This window comes from Cervus elaphus, chromosome 1 (assembly GCF_910594005.1).
Source record: "Cervus elaphus chromosome 1, mCerEla1.1, whole genome shotgun sequence".
Taxonomy (NCBI): domain Eukaryota; kingdom Metazoa; phylum Chordata; class Mammalia; order Artiodactyla; family Cervidae; genus Cervus; species Cervus elaphus.
Genome location: NC_057815.1, coordinates 53,426,639 through 53,451,034, shown reverse-complemented (window position 1 = coordinate 53,451,034; position 24,396 = coordinate 53,426,639). Strand labels below are relative to the sequence as shown.

General features: G+C 41.5%; 1 protein-coding gene across 2 annotated transcripts in view; it reads left to right on the top strand.

The window, feature by feature from the left end:
• PARVA (parvin alpha) overlaps positions 1 to 24,396 on the top strand; it is a 172,480-nt gene that overhangs the window by 116,902 nt on the left and 31,182 nt on the right. For both annotated transcript variants that reach the window (XM_043902827.1, XM_043902835.1), the window contains 4 exons: positions 8,772 to 8,912; positions 17,548 to 17,663; positions 21,200 to 21,258; positions 22,843 to 22,862. In XM_043902827.1, coding sequence (XP_043758762.1) covers positions 8,772 to 8,912; positions 17,548 to 17,663; positions 21,200 to 21,258; positions 22,843 to 22,862 — 336 coding nt within the window. The remainder of the gene's footprint in view (positions 1 to 8,771; positions 8,913 to 17,547; positions 17,664 to 21,199; positions 21,259 to 22,842; positions 22,863 to 24,396) is intronic.

Below are 24,396 nucleotides of genomic sequence, written 5' to 3'. Positions count from 1 at the left end.
ATTTCCTTTAGGATTGACTGGTTTGACAGTCTTCTCCCACCACAATTCAAAAGCATCGATTCTTCAGCACTCAGCCTTCTTTATGATCCAACTCTCATATCTATGCATGACTTCTGGAAAAACCATTGCTTTGACTATATGGACCTTTGTCAGCAAAGTGGTCTCTGCTCTTTAATATGCTGTCTAGGTTTGGCATATTTTTTCTTCCAAGGAGCAAGCGTCTTTTAATTTTGTGGCTGCAGTCACTGTCTACATTGATTTTGGAACCCAAGAAAATAAAATCTGTCACTGTTTCCACTGTTTCCCCATCTATTTGCCATGAAGTGATGGGACAGATGCCATGATCATAGTTTTCTGAATGGTGAGTTTTAAGCCAGCTTTTTCACTCTCCTCTTCCACCTTCATCAGTTCAGTTCAGTCACCCAGTTGCGTCCAACTCTTTGCGACCCCATGGACTGCAGCACGCCAGGCCTCCCTGTCCATCACCAACTCCCAGAGTTTACTTGAACTCATGTCCGTTGAGTCAGTAATGCCATCCAACCATCTCATCCTCTGTCATCCCCTTCTCCTCCCGCCTTCAATATTTCCAAGCATCAGGGTCTTTTCAAATGAGTCAATTCTTCGAATCAGGTGGCCAAAGTACTGGAGTTTCAGCTTCAGCATCAGTCCTTCCAGTGAATATCCAGGACTGATTTCCTTTAGGATTGACTGGTTGGATCTCCTTGCTGCCCAAGGGACTCTCAGGAGTGTTCTTCAATGCCACAGTTCAAAAGCATTTATTCTTCGGCGCTCAGCTTTCTTTACAGGCCAACTCTCACATCCATACGTGACTACTGGAAAAACCATAGCTTTGACTAGGTGGACCTTTGTTGGCAAAGTAATGTCTCTGCTTTTTAATCTGCTGTCTAGGTTGGTCATAACTTTCCTTCCAAGGAACAAGCATCTTTTAATTTCATGGCTGCAGTCACCATCTGCAGGGATTTTGGAGCCCAAGAAAATAAAGTCTGTCACTGTTTCCACTGTTTCCCCATCTATTTGCCATGAAGTGATGGAACCAGATGCCATGATCTTAGTTTTCTAAATGAGTTTTAAGCCAACCTTTTCACTGTCCTCTTTCACCTTCATCAAGAGGCTTTCTAATTCCTCTTTACTTCTGCCTTTAAAGTATATCATCTGCATATCTGAAGTTGTTGATATTTCTCCCAGCAATCTTGATTCCAGCTTGTGAGTCACCCAGCCCAGCATTTCACATGATGTACTCAGTGGGTAAAGAATCTGCCTGCAATGCAGGAGACCTGGGTTCGATCCCTGCGTTGAGAAGATCCCCTGAAGAAGGAAATGGCAACCCACTCCAGTATTCTTGCCTGGAGAATCCCATGGACAGAGGAGCCTGGCAGGCTACAGTCCTTGGGGTTGCAAGAGTCAGACACAACTTAGTGACTAAACCACCACCACCACCCTGCATATAAGTTAAATAAACAGGGTGACAATATACAACCTTGACATACTCTTTTCTCAATTTTGAACCAGTCCATTGCTCCATGTCCAGTTCTAACTGTTGCTTCTTGCTTTTCATACGGTTTTCTCAGGAGGCAGGTAGTATGGTCTGGTATTCCCATCTCTTAAGAGAACCTAGTAATGTGTAGAATGAGCAGCTGAATGTAGAGTAGGCTGACTCTACATCGTTGTTGTTCAGTCACTAAGTCATGTCCAACTTTTTGCAACCCCTTGAACTGCAGCACACCAAGCTCCCCTGTCCTCCACTGTCTCCCAGAGTTTGCTCAAATTCATGCCCATTGATTCAATGATGCTATACTCTAAATGGTGAGTGTTAAATAGGGATGATTCCATGAGCCCCAGGAGGAACAGCATCTTGAAAGGTTTGGTCATATTGGTTTCGAGAATCTCTTCCCCACCCCCAAAAAGTACTTAGCCTGAAGTAGTAGCTATGCTAAAATTGAAAGAGTAATGAAAAGCAAGATAGATTGGAGTTCCAATCCTGGTTCTTCCACAAAAACATTCCTCTGCCATTGGGGTCACTCTTCTATAAAACCAGGAAGATGACCTGTACAGCTTTACAGTAGAGCTGTTCAATATAGTACCCACTAACCACATGTAGCTATTAAAAGAAATTAAAATTAAAAATTAAAATTAAATTAAAAAATTTGTTTACTTAATCACACCAACTCCATTTCAAATGCTCCCTAGCCAAATATGTCTAGTGGCTACCATACTGAATAGTGCAAAAATGAGCATTCCCATCATAGCAGAAATTTCTTTTGGATAGCACTGCCCTAGCTGTTGCTATGATAGTCATTGATTCTAACATAATTGAAGATAATGTATACTGCTATTCTTAAATTGGACGGGACATTTTCTGGTCTCTGAAAAACTCAAAAGCCAGATGAAAGTCTTTTTATTCTTATTCTTCTATTTATAAGTAGTAGAGAAGCTCTCCAGAGTGTCTTACTAAGTAAAAAAAAAAGTATGGTGCAGAAATGTTGTGTCAGTGTATGTGTGCATTGAGACACATCTGATATTTGAGTATGTAGAGAATATCTCTGGTGAGTCACAAAAGCTCTCTATAGCATGGAACTGGGGAATTTGGGACAGCAGAGGGAAGAGGGGACTTAATTTTCACAGCCTGAATTTTGTCCATGTTTGTATGTTCTCAATTTTAAGGTACATCTGTAAATTTCAATAGCAAAACTAAATCTGTCAGTAGATGTCAAATAATAATACGTCATACATTTCAACAGCTATCCCAAGTAAAACAGGAAGAAAAGGAAACTACCTAAATATGATAAAGACCATTTATACAAAACTTAACAGTGAACACATTGAATAGTGAAATATCAAAGACATGGCATTAGGAACAAGTCAGAAAGGGTAGCTATCACCACCATTATAAGTGTTTTGGATATACAAGCTAATGTAATAAGATAAGGAAATAGGTTTTCAGGTTGAACATTATGGCTCACTAAATGTTGAAGCAAATCTTCTTGGCCTGCATACTTTAAAAATCTGTATAAACTTTAAAAAACACATTTTTTTGTATTGTATGGCTTAACTGGAAAGGAATGAAATCCTACTGATGCCAAGAACAACAAGGAAGTGTAAATCCAGTAAAATAAGTGTTAATTTCTAAACAGTAATTAGCCTGAGGTTTAATGGCTCACACTTACAGGGTCAAGAGAGAAAGCCTGAAGCCTGAAAGGAAGGGGAATTGGATCAGATACTCCTGAGTAACACCAGGGTCTCTGAAGTGTAACACTCTCAGTGGGTGAAAGAGAAAATCTTGTCCCACAGAGAGGGTAAGTAAGGATAAATGTCTATCTCAGTCTTGGACGTGAATAGGACACAAGAAAGAAGTCTGCACTGATAATTCCTTATCATCAAATGTCTGTACTCAAACAAATTTTGGACTAGAATTCACAGTACTTATGTGGTTTTAAATGCCCCAAGCTGAAAATGTAGTTAAAACTTGTTCCAAGTTATTAGTGCTTCCCAAAGCAGGAGCAAACATACGCCTCTTTAAAAGGATGAACCTTAAACCCAGGCTACAAAAAAATTCCCAGAGATAAAATTCCAAAGTAAATGAGCTCAAGATCAGAAATCACCAAACACATGAATGTAAGCCAGTATGACAGCATCAGCCAAAACAATAAACTACAGATTCATCCCACAAATGCTATAGATATTAGCAATTGATCAGTTATAGAATATAAAATACATTTAATATGTCAAAAGTCTTAAGACTATTGAAAGGATGATAAAAGCACAAGTAACTATCAAAATTGGCCAAGCCAACTATGAGAGAGAACTAAATAGAACTTCTAGAAATGGGGGAAAAATGGAATAATGTAATTAGAAACTTCAGTGGGTTAGACACAGCTGATTAGGAATTGATGAGCTGGAATATGGCACTGAAGAAATTACCCAGAATGCAATGTGAGAAAGACAATGGAGTGGAAAATGAGAATAAAAAACAGAGATTAAGAAAACCCAACACATGGCTAATTGGAATTCTAGCAGGAGAAAACAAAGAGAATGGTGTATAGATAATAATTAAAGACATAATGAATTAAAAATTTCAGAACTGATGGGAGATATGAAGTCTAGATTCTGGAATCTCAGGGTATCCGAAACAGGACAAGTAATCAGAAGTCTTCATAATGAAACCTAAGAACACTGAAGGCAAAGAAAAGATCAAAAGCAAAGAGAAAAAAAGAGATTACCTATAACAACAGACTGAAAGCTGTCTTTTATCAGGAACAATAAAATCCCAAGGCTATTGGAATGAAAATTTCAAAGTGCAGAAAAATATTGTTAACTTACAGGTTTAAATCCAGAAAAAAAAAAAACAACTTTTAAAAACGGGGAGAAAATTAAGGCATTTTAAACAAACATGAAGTGAGAGGGTTACCACCAACAGACCCTCACTAAAAGGAATTTCTAAAGAGTATTCTCCACAAACAAGGAAAATGAACCCCCAGAAAAGATATGACATGCAACAAAAAATAAAGATATAATAGAATCAGAATCCCAGACAACTATAGCACTTAAGTCAGTAAGAGTGATTAGAGTTCGTGTGCTGAGGTCCTTGTATTAGTACGTGGATAAAGAGACTAATTAGCATAAGGCTGTAAGTTAAATACACGTGATAAAATATGATAAGACAGCATATAACCTCCCTACTTTTAATAAGGAGAAAATGAAATGAGAGGGAATAGAAGCCTTAATCTAAGAGTCAAGGGTGAAAGGGGGACTTAAAGAATCAAAAAAATAGAGTAACAAAAAGTTCAAAATAAGCTGATACAAGTGAATCCAAGTATATTTTTGTAAACCCAAATCAATGTAAATTGGCTTTATCCTTTTAAAAGATTGTCAGACTAGATAACAAAAAATCTTTCTATATGCTGTTTACTAGACATAGTCTTTAATATATAAGGATACAGAAGGGTTGAAAGAAAAAAATGGAAATAATCATATCTACTAGACAATACTAATTAAAAGAAAGCTGGGGTAACTATTTTAATATGAAATAGACTAAGGAGAAAAACATTGTTGTGGAGAGTCTCTACATTATTAATGAGACTAACATTACTAGGAAATAAGGACATTTTAAACCTAAAACACTTTTATGCATTTAATGTTACCATATAAAAATTTTAAATGTCGGTCAGAATTACAAATTGACAAATCTACCATTAACATATTTCTTTTAATAACACGTTAAGAAAAAGTTCAAAAACTAGAGAAGAGCTAGGCAATCTAAATGACCAACAACACCTCCAAATGAATATTCTTATTCTTTTCAACTGCATGAAACACTTACAAAATTTGACTCTGTCCATAAAGCCTGAACAAGTTATACAGACCAAATTCTTTGACCATGATACAGTAAAACAAAAACTTTTTTAAACTAACCCTCTCCATGTTTTTGGAAACAGAAATATGATAACTTAGGAATTGTTCATATTGGAAGGAGTAGTTCACGTATTCTAATTCTTTGAAGGGTGGTTACATTAATATAGTGTGATATATGTGGCGACTGTGTTTGTTAGAATATCTAACAATTCTAACAATTCTGAATGACAACCATTCAGAATACTTGAGTTTATTCTGCTCTGTTTTGGTATTTGAGAACTTTTTGAAGACTGTTTCATTGTTTTCTGTAAATAACCTCTGCAAAAGCCTATTTGGATGCTAACTTCAAAAACAATGGAAAGATTTACAATGTAATCCTACCTGAGAAAATTTTCTAAATAGCATCCTATTTCAAAATCATGCCTACTACTTTATGACAAGTTAAACTAATGATGAACAATTTTCAGAACTATAAAAACATGAGAGAAACAATTTCCTGGAAGAATAAAAATTTGATAATGGAAAATTTTCATAGAACTAGCTGAAATTAGCTGAATAAAGGGAAAAAAACAAGAAGACTTTAAAAAGAAATTATCTATAAATTCTTAGTAACACTGAATGAAGTTATTTAACGGTAGGACTATTTGAGTAGATCTCTTAAATTTTAAGGGTTGAATATTTTTAAAATAATATGAAGGGTAGAAACAGTAGAAGAGACTCAAAGAAATCTATCTTAAAATGTCATAAAATTGAAATAATTGACATAAGCTTACAAAATAGGGACAGTAATGTTTTATGTTATTTGTATGCCTAGAGAATACTAAAAACTCAAAGAATAATAAAGGAATTTGGTAAGATGACTGTGTTCAAGAAGAAAATTTGTAAGACAATAACTTTTATTTTTACTAGTAATAATCAGTTGGTAATACATATATATACACACACACACACACACACAGGATGTTTACTGCAACTTTATTACAAATGGGGAAAAAGTGGAATATAACCTGACTCTGTATCTACAGGGGAATGATTGAATAAGATCTGTTATATATTGGGTTGGCCAAAAAAAATTTGTTCAGGTTTTTCCATAACCCATTTTCTACTGGGCAATTTTGTCTTTAAAGAATTACTCAAGGGGCATTTGACTTGGATAAGCTACAACTACTGAAAAATAAGATAATGTAAGCTATATGGGGACCATTGATGTATGGTGAAGTTTCATTAGTTTGTATGGCATGCCTAAAAAATGAGGAGAAAAGACATTTTATTTTATTTTTTTCAATTATCTTTATTAGTTGGAGGCCAGTTACTTCGTAACATTGCAGTGGGTTTTGTCATACATTGACATGAATCAGCCATGGAGTTACATGTATTCCCCATCCCGATCCCCTCTCCCACCTCCCCCCCCACCCGATTCCCCTGGGTCCTCCCAGTGCACCAGGCCCGAGCACTTGTCTCATGCATCCCACCTGGGCCGGTGGTCTGTTTCACCATAGATAATATACATGCTGTTCTCTCGAAACATCCCACCCTCGCCTTCTCCCACAGAGTCCAAAAGTCTGTTCTGTACATCTGTGTCTCTTTTTCTGTTTTGCATATAGGGTTATCATTACCATCTTTCTAAATTCCATATATATATGTTAGTATGCTATAATGATCTTTATCTTTCTGGCTTACTTCACTCTGTATAATGGGCTCCAGTTTCATCCATCTCATTAGAACTGATTCAAATGAATTCTTTTTAACGGCTGAGTAATAGTCCATGGTGTATATGTACCACAACTTCCTTATCCATTCATCTGCTGATGGGCATCTAGGTTGCTTCCATGTCCTGGCTATTATAAATAGTGCTGCGATGAACATTGGGGTGCACGTGTCTCTTTCAGATCTGGTTACCTCAGTGTGTATGCCCAAGAGTGGTATTGCTGGGTCATATGGCAGTTCTATTTCCAGTTTTTTAAGAAATCTCCACACTGTTTTCCATAGCGGCTGTACTAATTTGCATTCCCACCAACAGTGTAAGAGGGTTCCCTTTTCTCCACACCCTCTCCAGCATTTATTGCTTGTAGACTTTTGGATAGCAGCCATCCTGACTGGCGTGTAATGGTACCTCATTGTGGTCTTGATTTGCATTTCTCTGATAATGAGTGATGTGGAGCATCTGAGAAAAGACATTTTAAACATACTTAAGAAAGTCCTGTCAATCCTCCAGTGAGTTGCGGAGAGTGGATTAGGTGAATCCAATAGCAGACAACATATTTCCCATTAAGGAATCCAAAATTGTTCCTTAAGATAGAAATATAAATTTACATGAATAAAATAAATAGACTTTTTTTTTTTTTGCCTTTAAGTATTAAGGGGTTATATCGTTGCATACCTGAACCAATGATTTTAAAACATACGAGGATAAGTACCACTCAAAGAGAAAAAAAAACCTTCAATTAAACTATTACCTGATGCTTTCTTATGACTTGGAATGTTTATGTTCTACTTTTTGAAATTGCTCATGTAGGCTTTCTTTAAATTTATTGAAGTACAGTTGATTTACAATGTTGTGTTAATTTCTGCTACACAGCATCTTGTAGGCTTACTGAGACGTGGAAGTGACCACACCGTGAAGAGTTATGACCAAGTTCCTCCACATAGAAGCAGTGGTAACTCTTCCATCTGGCTGTCAGCAGTTGTAGGATACCATCAGTTTTAAGATAGCCTGATTTCAGGGATGTTAAAATGTGAAAGGATGTGTGCCTTAGAGTTGATTAAATAGGGCACATCAAATTAGTTATCTTCCAAGTGGGTTTAAAAGGAAAGAAGGTTCTTAAGATATAAATATGATTCATATTGTACTATACGACAAGAGGGTTCAAAACACCTTGAATTAGGACTTGATCACTGCCCAGGGGAAGCATGGAAGGCTTTCCCGTCGGGGCACAGGCATGTTCTTGGAGAAGGCAGATGTGAAAAAAAGAGGGTAAACCCCAGATATGAGGGAAAAGAGATCAAATGTGATAAGCTGGGTTAAATGCCCACCTATGGTCCTGGATTCCCTGGAGAAGGGAAAGGCTACCCACTCCAGTATTCCGGCCTGGAGAATTCCATGGACTGTATATGATAGTCCACGGGGTCACAAAGAGTCAGACACGACGGGGTGACTTTCACTCACTCACTCATGGTCCTGAGGCCTTATCATTTTGGGGTTTCAAGACACAATCCCTAGGTCTTCACACTACATACTAGCACCACAGTGCCACCATCAGCTGAGGAAGGAACAGCAGCAACCCTTTCTCAGGTGCTCAGTGTGTATTTGGTGAGTGAGTGAATGAGTGAAGGTGTGAGTGCATGGCTTCGGGTGGTGTGTAGCAAAGCTAATAGCTGTTCTCTTTCCCTTGTCGCCCCAGAGAAACTCGAGAGTGAGAAGCTGAACGTCGCTGAGGTCACCCAGTCAGAGATTGCCCAGAAGCAAAAGCTGCAGACTGTCCTGGAGAAGATCAACGAAACCCTGAAACTTCCTCCTCGGAGCATCAAGTGGAATGTAGACAGTGAGTTTTATGAAGGGAAATGGGGATTGTTACAGGACACCTGTGGGGTTTCCCCAGGAGGTTGCATCATGAGCTGGGTGGGTGCAAACCCATCTGAGCGAGATGTGTCTTTCCTTAGAATTCAAGCTCATCACCCTCATCCAAAGGAAGCTGAGGAAAACCACAAAATGTCAAAATCTAGTGTGCTTTTTCTATAAAAGGCGTTCTGTAGAAACCTCATGTAGATTGTTGGGAAAGAAACTCCTGTTCATTGAGCTACTTCTGAGTCCCAGCACAACCTTTTGAGAAAGCTGTCTCCAGCTTCTCAAGGTTGTGGGAAGCGGAGATCCCTAGTTTGAGCAGCTGAGAAGCGGGGAGCAGGGACTTGGCTCTGTCCCAACGCCCACCCTCTTCCTCTCACCCCCTTACTGTCCAGAGGGAGCAAAGATATGGTTGAGAGCATAGGTACTGAAATAAGATTTTAAGATTCAGGTTTTCATGCAAGTGTAGCTCAAGGATCTCAGAGATTTTAAACCGTTCATTCTCTTGCTGCCTCAAGAGCCCGGCTGTCTAATATGGACCTAATTGAGTCCATATCAGTCAACATGAGATCAATAGATTTGAGCGAATCCAGTAGCAACAACACGTTTTCCTGTCAGGAGCCCAACATTGTTTTGTTCTGTGATAGAATAAAAATGTGCATTTAGATGAATAAAATGACTTAGATTGTAGGTTTTGCCTTTTAAGTATTAAGGGATTGAGTATTATATCTTACTGCATCTGACATAGACAACTTTAAATTTTTTTTCTAATTTGTATTTATTTATTTTTGGCTGCCCTGGGCCTTTGTTGCTGCACACGAGCCGTCTCTACACGCAGTGTGTGGGCTTCTCGTCGCGGTGGCTTCCCTTGTTGCAGAGCACAGGCTCTGGGCGCCGGGCTTCAGTAGTTCCGGTGTGTGGGCTCTAGAGTGCAGCCTCAGTAGTCGTGGTTCATGGACTTAGTTGTTCCACAGGATGTGGAATCCTCCCAGACCAACGATCAAACCCATGTCCCTTGCACTGCAGCCTGATTCTTAACCACTGGACCACCAGGGAGGTCCTGATGTATACTGCTTAAAATGGACGTCTCCACCCCACCCCACCCCAAAACACCACCTTTTAGACCTGAGAAAGTAAAGGGAATCTTCACTTCTCCAAGTCAGAGACACAGTAGCTGCCACTGGCAATCTCTTCAGCAGGTTCTGAACATCCGACATTGGCAGAGAGACGCCAAGTGCCTCCTTCAGCATAATTACACGTTTGCTTGCAGGCATGATAAGCTGCCTGGAGCAGCACAGAGCACTGGGAACAAGGCATCCTCTGCCGAGCAGAGAAGACACCGAGGGAGGGAGGAGGGGAGGCCGTGGCTGTGAGCCCCAGAGGCTGCCCCAGGACCCAGGAATGCTAATCATGTTCAGTGGGGGAGGGAACGGGAGCTGATCACTAGTTTGGGTAATGTATCTGCATTCTGGAAATCCATAACAGTAATAAGCATTAAAGTCCTCTGATGGTGACCGCTGGTCAGTTTTGTTTGATCCTATTTCCCACTCCTTTGAATATGGACCATCTCGATATACCTCTCCAAAACAAAACACCTTTTACCTCTTTTTTTTTTTAATCGAAGTATAGTTGATTTGTTAGTTGCTCAGTCATGTCCAACTCTTTGCAACCCCATGGACTATGGCCCATCAGGCTCCTCTGTCCATGGAATTCTCCAGTCCAGAATACTAGAGGGAGTTGCCATTCCCTTCTCCAGGGGATCTTCTCATCCCAGGGATCGAACCCAGGTCTCCTGCATTGCAGGCAATTTCTTTACCGTCTGAGCCACCAGGGAAGGAGTAAAACATTGGGGAAGCCCTCTGGAGCTCTCTTTTCTTTTTTATTGAAACATAATTGGTTTACAGTGTTGTGTTAATCTCTGCAGTACAGCAAAGTGATTCAGTTATACATACATATATATATACATTCTTTTAAAAATTATTTTTCATTATGATTTATCACAGGATATTGACTATAGTTCCCTGTCCTACTATAGTAGGACCTTGTTTCAAAACTCCTTTTCGTGTATCATGGAATCCAATTTGGGAATAGGAAAGATGGAATTGTTTTGTTTCATTTGTTTTTAGGCAACAGAAATTTATTTGCTCCCAGTTTTGGAGGCCACAAGTCTGAGACCAAGGGGTGGGTTTCTTGGTTCTTTCTGAGAGCTGCAAGGGGAGGATCTGTTACAGGCCTCTCTCCTGAGCTCGCAGAGGGCTGATTTCATACAATATTTCTTCACATCACCTTCTTTCTATGCATATCTCTGTGTCCAAATTTTCTCTTTTGATAAGGACACTTGTCATGTTGGATTAGGGACTGCCCCTACTCCAGCATGACCTCATCTTAACTAATCACATCTGCAATGATTTTACAAATAAGGTCACATTCAGGGGGACTGGAGGCTAAGACTCCAGTGGGTTTTCATTTCCTTCTCCAGGATGAATTTGAGGCTGGAGTGAGCAAATCAACCCTTAACATCTGGCCAGCCCCCCACCTACCTCTCTGTCTGCAAATGTATTTGATGCTGTCTCAGCCTCTCTCCTTGTCATCCATACACTGGCCTCATTTAAATAGGGCACAATATTCCCACCTTTCTAGAACCCTTTCTGGAAGATATTTTCTTGATCTGAAACATTCCTCATTTCATCTTCCCCATCCCCAAACCATTTTGCCTGGCTTAAGATTGGAATTTTTTAAAGCCACATCAGAACCCTTGTCTTCAATGGCTTTGAATGATTTGTTTTGGGTTCGCATTCACTTTCATTTCTTATAGAGAAATGTCTACAAGTAAAATAATCACATTTATTACCACTCTCATCTAGCTGTTTTCATTTTTTTGCCATTACTATCCACATCAATGCATAGTTTTTCATATTTTTACTTGATGAAGGCATGTACAAACTCATTTTGTTATCCTCTCTTAATATTACATCATACACATCTTCTATAGTCGCATGTGGTCTTTGTAGTTATAATTTTTGATAGCTGCTCTATTTCCTGGGCTCGGTATCCCATGGTTAACTTAAACCCTATGTTGACACTGATCTTTTTTAGAATGTTTTCCAGCTTATTGCTAATATCAGATAGTGCCGAGTTAAATGTTAGGTTGTGACTCTGCTTCTCTTGAATTATTCTCATCAGATAGCTTTCCAGAACCGAGAGGAATTACTAGGTCAGAGGGAATAATTATCTCAGGAACCAGCTCCCTGTGATGCCTCGGGGCTTCAGGCAACAGTGGTTTCTGTGATAAGGAATGTGGCGGGCATGACTCCCAGGGCAGGCTCTAACCCCTCCTCTCTCAGTTATCTTCCCTGGCTCTTTCTGAGGACATTGTGTCATCTTTACACTCAGGATCAAGGTGACAGGGACAGCACTGAGTTTCTAAGGTCCTTGATCCACGGTTTTAGGGGATTCTTCGTTGTTGTTTTTTTTTAATTCACAATAATAATTTTTATTATTGAAAATTTAGAAAATACAGTTAAAAGACACTTAAATAACATCTAACATATTTAACATATTTATAGTGCTGTATGCCTTGTACTTATCTAAACACTTCACATATTTTGAGCCTTGCAGTCATTATTTAGCCATCTGAGGTAAGGATTCTACTGTCCCCATTTTACAGATGGGAAAGTGAAGGCATAGACAGGTTAAGAAACAACGAATGTAAGCTTCCCAAGGGCAAGGATTTTTGCCCCTTTACTATTGTGTCCCTAAAGCCTGGGGAAATGATTGGCAATACTGAGCACAATACTATTTGCTAAAGGAGTGTCACTGTCCAAGGTCACATGGTGGGTGAGCGGTGGAGCCAGGAGTGAGACCCAGGAAGTCTGGCTGCAGAGCCTGTGTACTGAGCCCACACACACTGCCCCCTGAGCCATCCATCAGATAAAGCACTGTCAGCCTTGTGATGTTCCTTCAGGCTGTGTGTGTGTGTGTAAGAATTAAATACATCAATAAATGAATAAAAGGTGTGCATATGCTTTACATATAAAATATATTTTTATGAAGATGAGATCAACCTGTATATACTGTTTAGAAAATGTTTATCTTTACAGATCATTGTATATCCTTCTATATGTCACTTTTAAAAATATGATATAGATTAGGTATATCATAATTTACTTAACTAATGATAGATTTTAAGATTTTTTTCCATTTTCTCACTAATATCAGTACAGACTGAGGAGTTCTGTCTGCTCGTAGATAATAATTACTTCTTTAGGATAAAAACCCAGTAGTGGTACTTTAGAGCCAAAGGATATGTACATTTTAAGGTCCTCACACATACTGTCAAATTGCCTCCTCCCAAATTGCACCAATTTCTGTTTCCACCACAATTCATGTTTGGAGGACTGTTTCTCACTCAGCAGCACCCTTGAAACAGTTTCCCAGTCCTGGAGCGACCCTCTTGGCACAGCGGCTGCAGGGCCCAGTTTATACGGCAGAGTCTCAGCTGCTCAGCCCTGCTGCCGTTCTGCACGTCTCCACCCTGACTTGAGCACAGAAGCACAGTGGCCCTGCATTCTGCCCGGCATCAGGGAGAAGACACCAGGAGATGTGCTGAGAGATAATATGATGAGAGTGCCCAGATACACAGAGGTTGTCAGAAGCTTTCCTAATTGAAAAGATAACATGTCTCTATTCTAAAGAAACATTTGAAGCAGGAAAAAAGAATCTTTCAGCTATAGCATTTTGTTTTTTTTCCACTTTCCAAGGCTTGGCAACAAGTACATGTGTGTATGTGTGTATTTATGTACATATGTGTATGTGTGTGTGTTTATATACATGTATGTATGTGTATATGTACAAATATGTGTGTTTATATGCATAAATCCATAAATGTATGTATTTACCTTATTTCTAGTTCTCTTTAATATTATATTCTTAATATTTACATCTACTTTGTCTTAACAATGATTTTCAATGCATGCAAACTGTCTCATCTTGTGGATGTTCTATAATTTATTAAAGCAGTGACTATTAAACCATGTTTGTCCCGACCTCGGGATTTGCGAGGAAAAAGTCAAGCATCACCAAGGAGAAGGGAAGCAGTGCTGTAGTTAGGATAACGGGACCAGAGCAGCTATACTCCTTCATATCACTTTTGCCTGATGACTTTTGGAACAAAGGATGTCTCTGCTTACTTTTTTTAAAAAAATTGAAGTTAGACTGCTTGTCTAAACCATCCTCTTACATTTGGATATGCATTTCCAGATTTTTTTTAAGTGATAATATATGATAATCAACCATTATGGTTTATCACAAGATATTGAATACAGTTACCTGTGCTATACAGTAAGACCTTGTTTACCCATTCTATATATAATACTTTGCATCTGCTAACCCTAAACTCCCAATCCATCCCTTCCTCACCCACCCTCCTCCTTGGCAACCACAAGTCTGTTCTCTATGTCTGTGAATCTGTTTTGTAGATAAGTTTATTTGTGTCATATTTTAGATTCTACATATAAGTGATATCATGTGATATTTTGTCTTTCTCTGTCAGGCTTACTTCCCTTACTATGATCATCTCTAGGTCCATCCAAATGGCATTATTTCATTCTTTTTAATGGCTTAGTAGTATTCTATTGTGTAAATATACCACATCTTTTTTTTTTTCCCCAAACTTTAAACTTAATTTTGCATTGGGATATAGACAGTTAACAATGTTGTAATATCAGGTAAACAGCGAAGGGACTCAGCGATACATAGACCTGTATCCATTCTCCCCCAAACCTCCTCATATGCAGGCTGGCCCATAACATTGGGTAGAGTTCCAGGTGCTATACAACTGGTGCTTGTTGGTTGTCCATTTTGAATATAGCAGTGTGTACATGACCTTCCCAAACTTCCTAACTGTCCCTTCCCTCTGGCCACCACAAGTTCATTTTCTAAGTCTGTGAGTCTCTTTCTGTTTTGTAAGTTTATTTGTATCATTTCTTTTTAGATTCCACATTTAAAGGATGTCATATGATATTTCTCCTTCTCTGACTTACTTCACTCAGTATGACACTCTCTAGGTCTATCCATGTTGTTGCAAATGGCATTGTTTTGTTCTTTTTAATGGCTGAGTAATATTCCATTTATTTATTACCACATCTTCTTTATCCATACCTCTGTTGATTATACCACATCTTCTTTATCTGTTCATCTTTCCATGGACATTTACGTGGTTTTCATGTCTTGGCTATTGTAAATAGTCTGCTATGAGCATAAGGGTGCATGTATCTTTTTGAATTATGATTTTTGTCCAGATATATGCCTAGAAGTGGGATTGCTGGCTCATATGCTAACTCTTATCTTTTGAGGAACTTCTGCACTGTTTTCCATGGTAGCTACACCAATTTACATTTCCACCAACAAGATAGGAGGATTCTCTTTCTCCATGCCCTCTCCAGCATTTATTATTTAACATAGCATGTATGTGATGTGAGAGAGAGAGAAAAAGAGAGAAACTCTGTAATTTTTTTCTCTTGAAAGTGTACCCAGAAAGACAGAGCACTCATTGGAAGAGTCTGACATCCATATGGTGCCTACAACATAGCTCTACTTTGCTTACCGAGACAGTCAAGGTAGCATACAACATCACCAGAGTGTGAGAACAAAATTTCCGACCGCAGTTTTTCCAGCATTATGAAAAAAGGGTAGAGGTAGCAAATGTCCTTACAACCCTCAGTGACAGGACTGATGTGGTCAGCTCTGATGTGGTCAGAAGAGCAAACCCATATTCTGCCTTTGTGCATCATGTCAGTGGGTCAGTCCCATGCCAGGCGCCCTTTTTTGAAAGGGTGAGTGGGTCACACTGGGTCTTATTTGTGATGTGCAGTCTCTCTAGTTGCTGCATGGGCTTAGCTGCCTCATAGCACACGGGATCTTTGCTCCTTGATCAGGGATCAAACCCATGTCACCTGCATTGGCAGATGAATTCTTTACCACTGGACCACCAGGGAAGCCCCCAGGTGCCTTTTTTAAAGCTATAAATGTTGGGGGATTCTTAGTTGACAAAGCCAGAAGCCCCAAGCTGAAAACTCCTCCTGGAAGGCCATGAGTTAGGAGCAGTTCATCTGCTGTTTGGTGGTAGTATTGAGTTGCTGTTCATCATAGTGGAAAACCTTCTTGGAAGCAGCAGGGATAACAGAAAACTCTAATGAGTTCCTAAGAATGGTCTGAATCATTTCATTTTCTTGGTGATTTCCCAAAGCTTCTGTTAGAGCAGACTTATTGATCCCAGGGCAGACAGAATGACACCCTAATAATGGGCCCAGTTCACACTCACTAACTACACAAAATAGACGTTTCTTGTTCCTTCCTTAAATGCCCCTGTAATTAGACCCATAAGGCTGTTAGGACTGTGAAGGCAGGTCAAGTATCCAGGGACTTTCTCCTTTCATGAAGGAAAGGGGAAAAAGTTGACATGGTTTAGTTGCCTGGATGCCAGGCACTTTCTCGTAAGTGATAATAAAACATCAACCATTCCTAGGCATTGCTATGTGCCAGGAGCTTTGCCTATGTTATGTCTGGAAATTCTTACCACCTGCATTTCTTCAAAGGTATTGTTATCCTCATGTGTGAGGTTGAGCAGATTGAGCCTCAGGGGCCTTGAATGCCTTACCCAAGGCCATGTACTCAGTAAGTGAATGGTAGTTTGTCAAGTCAGAACTCAAGCTCCAGTTGGCCTGACCCTGTGTGCCCGTTACATCACAGCCTTTTTCTCCTCTCATCTCAGAAAACTACAGCTCAGTAGTTTCCCAGCCTTTTCTGGCATACACGGCTTAACATCCAGCACACAGCTCAGCTATAGAAGGCACTGGGGCCTGAACATCCACTCCCAGCTATGACCCAAAGGGCATTGCCTGGACTGACCATGCATGGCACTCAAGAGAGCAACAAAATCCTTGGGTATCTCTCGTGCCTTCCTCAGGGGGTCTTAAAGCTCTGGACGAAGGAAGGCACCCAGTGTCCTGACTCAGTGTCCACTGATTGAGGGCCTGCTTTGTGTAGAGCCTTGGAACAAGAGTAGTGGTGATAACCTATAGAGTTCACCATCAGATGGGAAGGGTGAGGGGTACAGCAGACATGCGTGTGGTTATCGGCATAGAGTGAACAAGAACATGGAGGTAGTGCAGCGCTGATCTGAGCTCAGGCTTCACCTGTTGTCAGGGTCCCAATCAGAGTGGAGAAGCACTGCGTTGCAATCCAGCAATAACATGATCTAAGAAGTAAATCCACGGGATCTGGCTGAGAACCGAGGGGGCCCAGGGTGAGGCCTACTATGATTAAGGGTGTCCCCTAACCCATAGGGGTGGGATGAAAGGGGCATTGATTATGGATCAAAGTGAATCAGGATGCTGGGTGAGGGGTCACTGAACCCGTATTTCTTTTCCATTTTGTGTACAAGCATTTGATTGTGCATGTAGCTGAAGATGAGCTTTGATGGCCATGAACGGCCTCACAAGACCAGGACAGACTCCATTAGCCCCATGTGGTACTGCTATGTTTTGAATATCTGTTTATATCTGCCTAGAACCTAGAAGAAGATTCTCTGATTTATAAATTATCTTTTATTTCAGCGGTTCATGCCAAGAGCCTGGTAGCCATCTTGCATCTGCTAGTTGCTCTGTCCCAGTATTTCCGGGCACCAATCCGACTCCCAGACCATGTTTCCATCCAAGTGGTTGTGGTCCAGGTAAGTCAGAAGCCACTACAAACATCGGTGCCCTTAAAGGGGTGCAGGGGCTGAGCTCCCGTGTGAGCTCAGGCACACTGGGAAGCTTGCTAGGTGGACTGAATGAATGCTGAGTGTGCCTGGGTGTGCTGTGTGTTGGGAGGCATGTCTGAGCTTTCTGATGCATGTGGGCTTATCTCCGATATATGTACAAAAAGGGTAGAAGAGCGTGTGCTTGTGTCTGGGACAGCCTTATGTGGGGCGTGTGCCTGGCGTTTACATGCTTTCTTAAGGAAGGTGCCTGGGTATTATATATTTGAGGGTGGGGGGTATATATATTTGTGAGGTCTGTATAGTAGGATTAGGAGAACATATCCCTGTGTGTGTTTGTGTATGTCCTGCAAGCCATGGAGAGTCATTTTTTGGTTAAACAACCAATGCACAGTTATTGAGAAGAGACAAGTATCTGTGCATGTGAGGGCACATGTGCGTGTGCACACATGTGTGTTTGAGAGAGACCCTGACAGCCCGTGCCCATGTTGAGGGCACTGCCGCTTTTCACCTGCCCAGAGAAGCACAGCTGTGGTACCAAGTCATCTTGTGCAGATTATTATGTGGAATTTCCATTCACACACGGCTCTGTCCTTTCCACAATAAGGGGATGCTCTCTCCCCATGACTATCTCATTCTGCTCCTAACCCCATTAGATACTCAAATTCAATTTTATTTTCCAACTTTATGCTGTTGAGCAAAAGGTCGTCATTTTGTTGGCTTCTGTTCTTTTCCAAATAAACATGCTGCAAGGGAGAACATCCCTAATGAACAACTCCCTGGTTATTCAAGGTTATCCAGGGTTCTGTCTGGCGGCTCTGCCATCCCTTGGTGAAGAAGAGCCTAGAGGGTGAGTAGGCTTTGCTTGAGAAGCCAGGCCAGGCCAGCTTCTTGGACAAAAGGTCTTTGGGCCAGGCTTTCAGGGATCAGAAGTGAACCAGAGGAAAGGCGGACATGGGGGTGCCACTCAGCCGTGCCCTAATGAAAAAGTATTTTTTCCAATGCCTTCTGGGTACGTAACTTGCTAAAGATTAAGAGGGTATAATAGGAATATGACACCTTGGCCCTGCTTACCCAGACACAGGACTACCTAAGCAGCAGAGAGGGCTATCAGAGGCCCCTTGTCAATGCAAATGTGTGTGGTTCAGCCAGTGCAGCTGGCTGAAAGGGACTAATGGCCTCACTTACTGGGCTCTCAACTGTGTCAAGCATGGCATGAAGGATTTTATGGATATGTGGCCAGCCCAGAGCCTTCTGGTATATGCATCTTCCTAGTGAATCCAGGCCATCTCTATTGTGTCATTTTTTTTACCAATCAATAAAGTGTGAATCCATTTTATTATATTTTTTAAAACTATGATTCAGGATTTGTGAGGATGGGGGGGTGAAACAGTGGTCACTGCAGGCCCATGTCTCATGCCTTATTTTGAGCTCAATTATAGGCCATCAGAAGTCTGTCGCTGGTTTAATTTCTCCTGCAGGCAGTTTTGTTAGCATGAGAGAGAAAGGAGGACGTGTTGCATAAAATGGCATCAAGGCATGTCAGATTTTATGGGGTGTTTTGCTTTATCAAGTTAAACAGGCACAGAAGCATGACTCAGAAATGGCTATAAGATGCTGACTGAACTAGAGGGTTAGTTCTTTAGGGAACAAATAGTGTATTGAAGTGAATCAGGATACTATGTGAGGGGGCACTGAACCCAGAATTCTTTTCTGTTCTATGTACAAGCATTTATTAATTCTGTCTGTTGTTGGAGATGAGGTTTGATGTCTGTGAATGGCCTTATTAGTCCTATGTGAAAATTTTTACATATGTTGAAGCTGAATTTGGAGAAAGTCCTGGTTTATCCTCACTGGATCTTTTTTAAATGGTATTTTACATTTTCTTCTTCCTTTTTTGCTTTGATAGTTCATTCTTCTTAATCTAATCCAGATACAGTCATGGCCTTTATCCAGCTCTACCTTTCCTTCTGTAAAAGGATTTTGTAAGGATGCTAAGTTTCCGTGGCTGTTGGGAATGCCAAGAAAAGGTTGTGAAAGTTGGGGCAGGAGGGTCAGAAGGCAGGTTTTAGCTAAGACACTAAAGCTTGGAGGCTCCTTCTTGACATACCTTGGCCTTTGTGGAAGATGGATTTGCTCTGACAACCTCTTGCCACGCCCAGACTATCTTCCAAGTGTCTGGTAACTGAGTAGGGATCTGATGAATGCATCTCTCTCCTCACCTTCATCAGAAGGTCTCCCTGAACCCCAGCGCTGCTTCATCAGCTCACATGCCCACGTAAACCAGCACTCAGCTGACTAACAGTAGGGACTTCCCTTGGTCCACTGGCAGAGACTGTGCTCCCAAAGCAGGGGACCCAGGTTTGATCCCTGATCAGGGAACTAGATCCTGCATGCTGCAACTAAGACCAGGTGTAGCCAAATAAGTTAATTTTTTAAAAGTTGACTAGCAGCAGCCTCTGCCTCTCCGAACAGCATTTTGATCGTGCCTGTGCTCTCCTGACTCTGCCTTTTTTGCTGGGGCCATCCCTCCCACCAGAGTGGTCTCTCACCTGTGTCCAGCCCAGTCCTAGGCTGACCCTCCCAGCTGAAAGCACTTGTTCTGGTCCTGCTCTCAGTACTTCCTCTCTGCAGGGGGCGACCATGTAATTGCTTATCCACCACACACTTGAGAGGGAAAGAGGATCCTACTCTAATAATTGAGCTGGGCCCTGAGGCATAAACCAGGGGCTTGTTTGGGGGAAAACCTTCTTGCTTACCTGTTCATCTACCCCATTTTACTCTTAAGTTCCTCGAAGTCCGAAACTGTCATAAGTCCAACAGAGGGGCTTGTATGTAGAAGGCACTGATTAATGAAACAGAGAAGAAAGAGGATAAGTTGATGGGAGGGGGTAGACAGATGATGGGTAGATGGGTGGGTGGATGGACAGGCAGATGGATGAGTGGATGAGTGGATGGACTGACAAACTGCTTACCCTTTTCTCAGAGCATAAGCTAGTTACCTAAGGACTGTACTACTTACTTAAAAGCTCCCCTAGTTAAACATTTTTTAAAAACTCTCCTGATTTCTCCAAGTTGGCTTCAGTTCCTCCACCCGAGCCCCTCTGCCCCCCAGTAAAACGTGTTTCTCTGCTTCCCCCTGTGGCCCCAGCCGGAAGGCAGACACGCCCTGGCCTTCATTTCCACTGGTGTACTGTGGATTTCTCCAGGAGGCAGTGTGCTTCCAGCAGAAGGTCTTCCAATAAAGAAAGAAAAGAGTTGCCATCCAAGAAACAGCCGACTTGTTTGGAATAAACACTAATTGCATTTAAGTATGAATGGTACAGTCCAGTCCCAGGAAACCAGGGGCCTTCTTTCACTTCTAGCAGTATCTTATCGCTGGATTCACTTCTTAAATGCCAGTAACTTTCTCAGTATCAGGAATGTTAATCAGTTTTTTGTATTTTTCTAAAGCATATTTTTCTCTTCTCCTCCCAACCCTCTCCCCACCCCACCCCCGTTTTCAGAAACGAGAAGGAATCCTCCAGTCTCGGCAAATCCAAGAGGAAATAACTGGTAACACAGAGTATGTCAACACCATTGTTGCCAGCGATTCTGTAATGGAACACAGATGTTTCTCCGAAATTCATCCATTTGCTGATATTTAGTTTTCATTTATTGGGATTGCAAGAGGGATTAGACTTCAGCCAATGATTATAGTTTAGCCTTTTCCGTGCATTCAAAACATGCCTCTCAATGCTTAAGGTACAAACTTGGGTGGGGAAGTGGGGAGAGGGAATTAGCCGTGATTGAAAAATTCTAATTTTGTGGCACTCCAGGAAAAAGTGTGCCCAAAAAAGCCAACCAGCATGAAATCATCATGCCATAAACATGGGGTTGAATTTAAATTGTTAACCTTCAAAAGGACATTTTTCTTCCTTTTCTGAATCTGATTTATATGGTCACGTGCCATGACCCAGAAAGTCCCTCTCTACCTTAGAGTAGTGGATTATTATTTTTTTTATTTACATTCACAGAAACTGGAATATCCGAATATGTAAGAGGTGTGTCATAAGAAAGATAAGTTTTGTTCTCAAGCACAAAGAGCAGGATGGTGTGTGGTGGTCTGAGATCACTGGGCAGGCCTGAGCCTGGCCACATGCAAAACCAGGCAAAATTTGTTTGTATCTTCTCCTGCTCCCCCAGTTTTCCTCTATAATCCTTTGAACAAGAGAGCCAGTGGAAAGGGCAGGGGCGCATGAAGCACTGATTACACTCCCTAAAACCTCACAACCCAAAGATGGAGGAGAAAGCCACCCTTGGTTTACTTGACTTGAACACTAAGTTCATTATTCTTCCTAGTACACCACCTACAAGTCATTGCTTAATAGGTGATAGATATACAGTTAGAATAAACATAATAAAAACTGAGAAAAAAGTGTATTGAGCATTTAGTATATACTAGAAATTATACTAAAATATTTGTATATATTAAATCTTGTAATGCTCAGAACATCTGATTGAGTTGTTTACCGTGTTATCTTCATTTTAAGGGTTAGCAACCTGGAGCCCAGAGAGGTTTGGTAGCTTGCCCAAGGTCACACAGCAAGCACACAGCTCTGAAAGGCTTAAACCTAAGTGGTCTGTTGCTAATGTTGTGCTCTTACTATGCTGCATCACTGCTGTGAGTACGGTTCCAGTTCCTGCCCTCTTTGAGAAAATCTGTTCTAGGTCAATGGCAGGTACACTTTGGTGGGTATCACAGGATGGACAGGAGAGAGCCAAACCTACCTTCCCAAGCCGATGCCTTCAGCAAACTGGGCAGTGAAATGCCGTATTGGGATTGTCCCTACACCCTGCTCCTAAAACATGGTTGGGGATCCTGAATCTCTAAATCCAATATTCTTTCTCAACTGTAAGCAATAGTATGAGTTTATTTAAAGCAAGAAGTAAAGTTAAAGCAAGTCCTTTAAGCATCACTTATACCAGGCTTTGTGTGAACCCCAGTATATCTGTAAAGCAAAGGGGGAAAAGAAGTGGTAATGTGGTAAAGACCACCCATAGTTGGAGACTTAGTGCAGAATAAGATGCCAAGGAAGGAAGCTTTGGGGGATCTGCAGCCAAAGGTGAGGAGAGAAGGGTCACACTGTTTTTTCTCTTCTTCCTGCAGGGCTCTTTCTGGAAGGCATGGTGAGTTGCGTAAGATTGTCCTCTGGTGCTGGTGACTGCCAGTGGGGTCTAGTTAATTCTGCAGCAGCTGGAAGAACAGGCACTCAGCTTGCTTCCTGCGTGTCTGTCTGCGCCAGCCTGGTGACAGGACTGGCTGGTGGGGAGGGAGGGCCAGCCGCTGGTGGGAAGAGGAGAAGGAACCACGGCTGCAGTCCTCCCGCAGGTCACTAGACTGTCGACACTGCTGGGCTTCTGCATGGGTCCTGGGCGCTGGCGGGGCAGTCTTGCTCTGCGAATATTGTGGAAGCAGAGCAAGCGATGCGCACAGCACAGTCCCCTCCCCACTCTGTCCAGACCTCCTCGAAGCTGCCTCTTTCCTCATCACGCCTCCTACATCTCCCATTTCCCAGAACCTTGGGTTTGTTTCTAAGGTCTCTGAATGTCCAAGATCACAATTCCCATTCTCAGATTTAATCATCAAGAGTGGGTGCAAAAAAAAAAAAAAGAGTGGGTGCGAGAGTGGGAGAGGCAGCCCAGGACCACAAACCACCCAGGCCTGGGCTCCTCTTGGAGACGCCCCATTCCCAGTGGCAGATCCATCTCCACTCTTTCTTTATACTATTTATTTTTTATTTATTTATTTGGCTGCATCGGGTCTTAATCATAGCATGCAGGATCATTTAGTTGCAGCATGTGGGATATAGTTCCCTATTCAGGGATCAAACCCAGGCCCTTTGCATTGGGAGCAGAATGTTAGCCACTAGACCACCAGGGAAATACCTCCTTCCACTATTTCACCTTTCAGATAAGAGGACCTAGGGGCTGTAGCGAGGAAAATCCCTGCAGGGGGCATGGCTTCACTATTTTCTCTGATTCTATATTCACTGTGCATAATAGTTTGAAATATTCTAATCATGCTAATAATAACTCAGATCAACAGATACTTCAGAGTTTAAGGAGCATGTACTTTCTAGTCTTTCATCCTCATTACCCACCTAGGGGAGCTTCATGTCCAGTGCACATTTTATAGAAGAGGAAGGCGAGGCTAAAAGGATTGGAGTGACTGGATCCCTCAGGAGGGGGAGCTCCCCCTTCTCAGCTGCAGCTCTGTGGCTCCCAGTCTGCCTATCTGCTTTCTACCAGAAAGCCTGTCTTGGTTTTGAAAATTAGTGAGTGAAGTGATTTGATATTTGGATGACATTCTGCTTCCAGAAAGCTTCAGAAACACTTTAGAACCATGACTAAATCATGGTATCAAGGAATACAAAATAGTGAAGAAAAATGGCCAGTTCCAAGCCAGACTGCCTGCTAGAGCCCCCCAACCCAGCCTAAAGACGGTTGATGTAGAGGATGGACACATGCTTACACACACACTGGGGAAAGGTCCCCAAGATAAGAATCAACCCCAAACCTCTGCCCAAGCCCAGTGTCCCGAATTTGCAGCACGGTTCATCCCCCAGAGAATTCCCACCTGGAAGTGCCACTGGTCTGCAGAGGCTGGTGCCTGGGACCTGCGGTGGCACTAGCTCTGGGTTCTATTTGCTTTCTCTTTTTT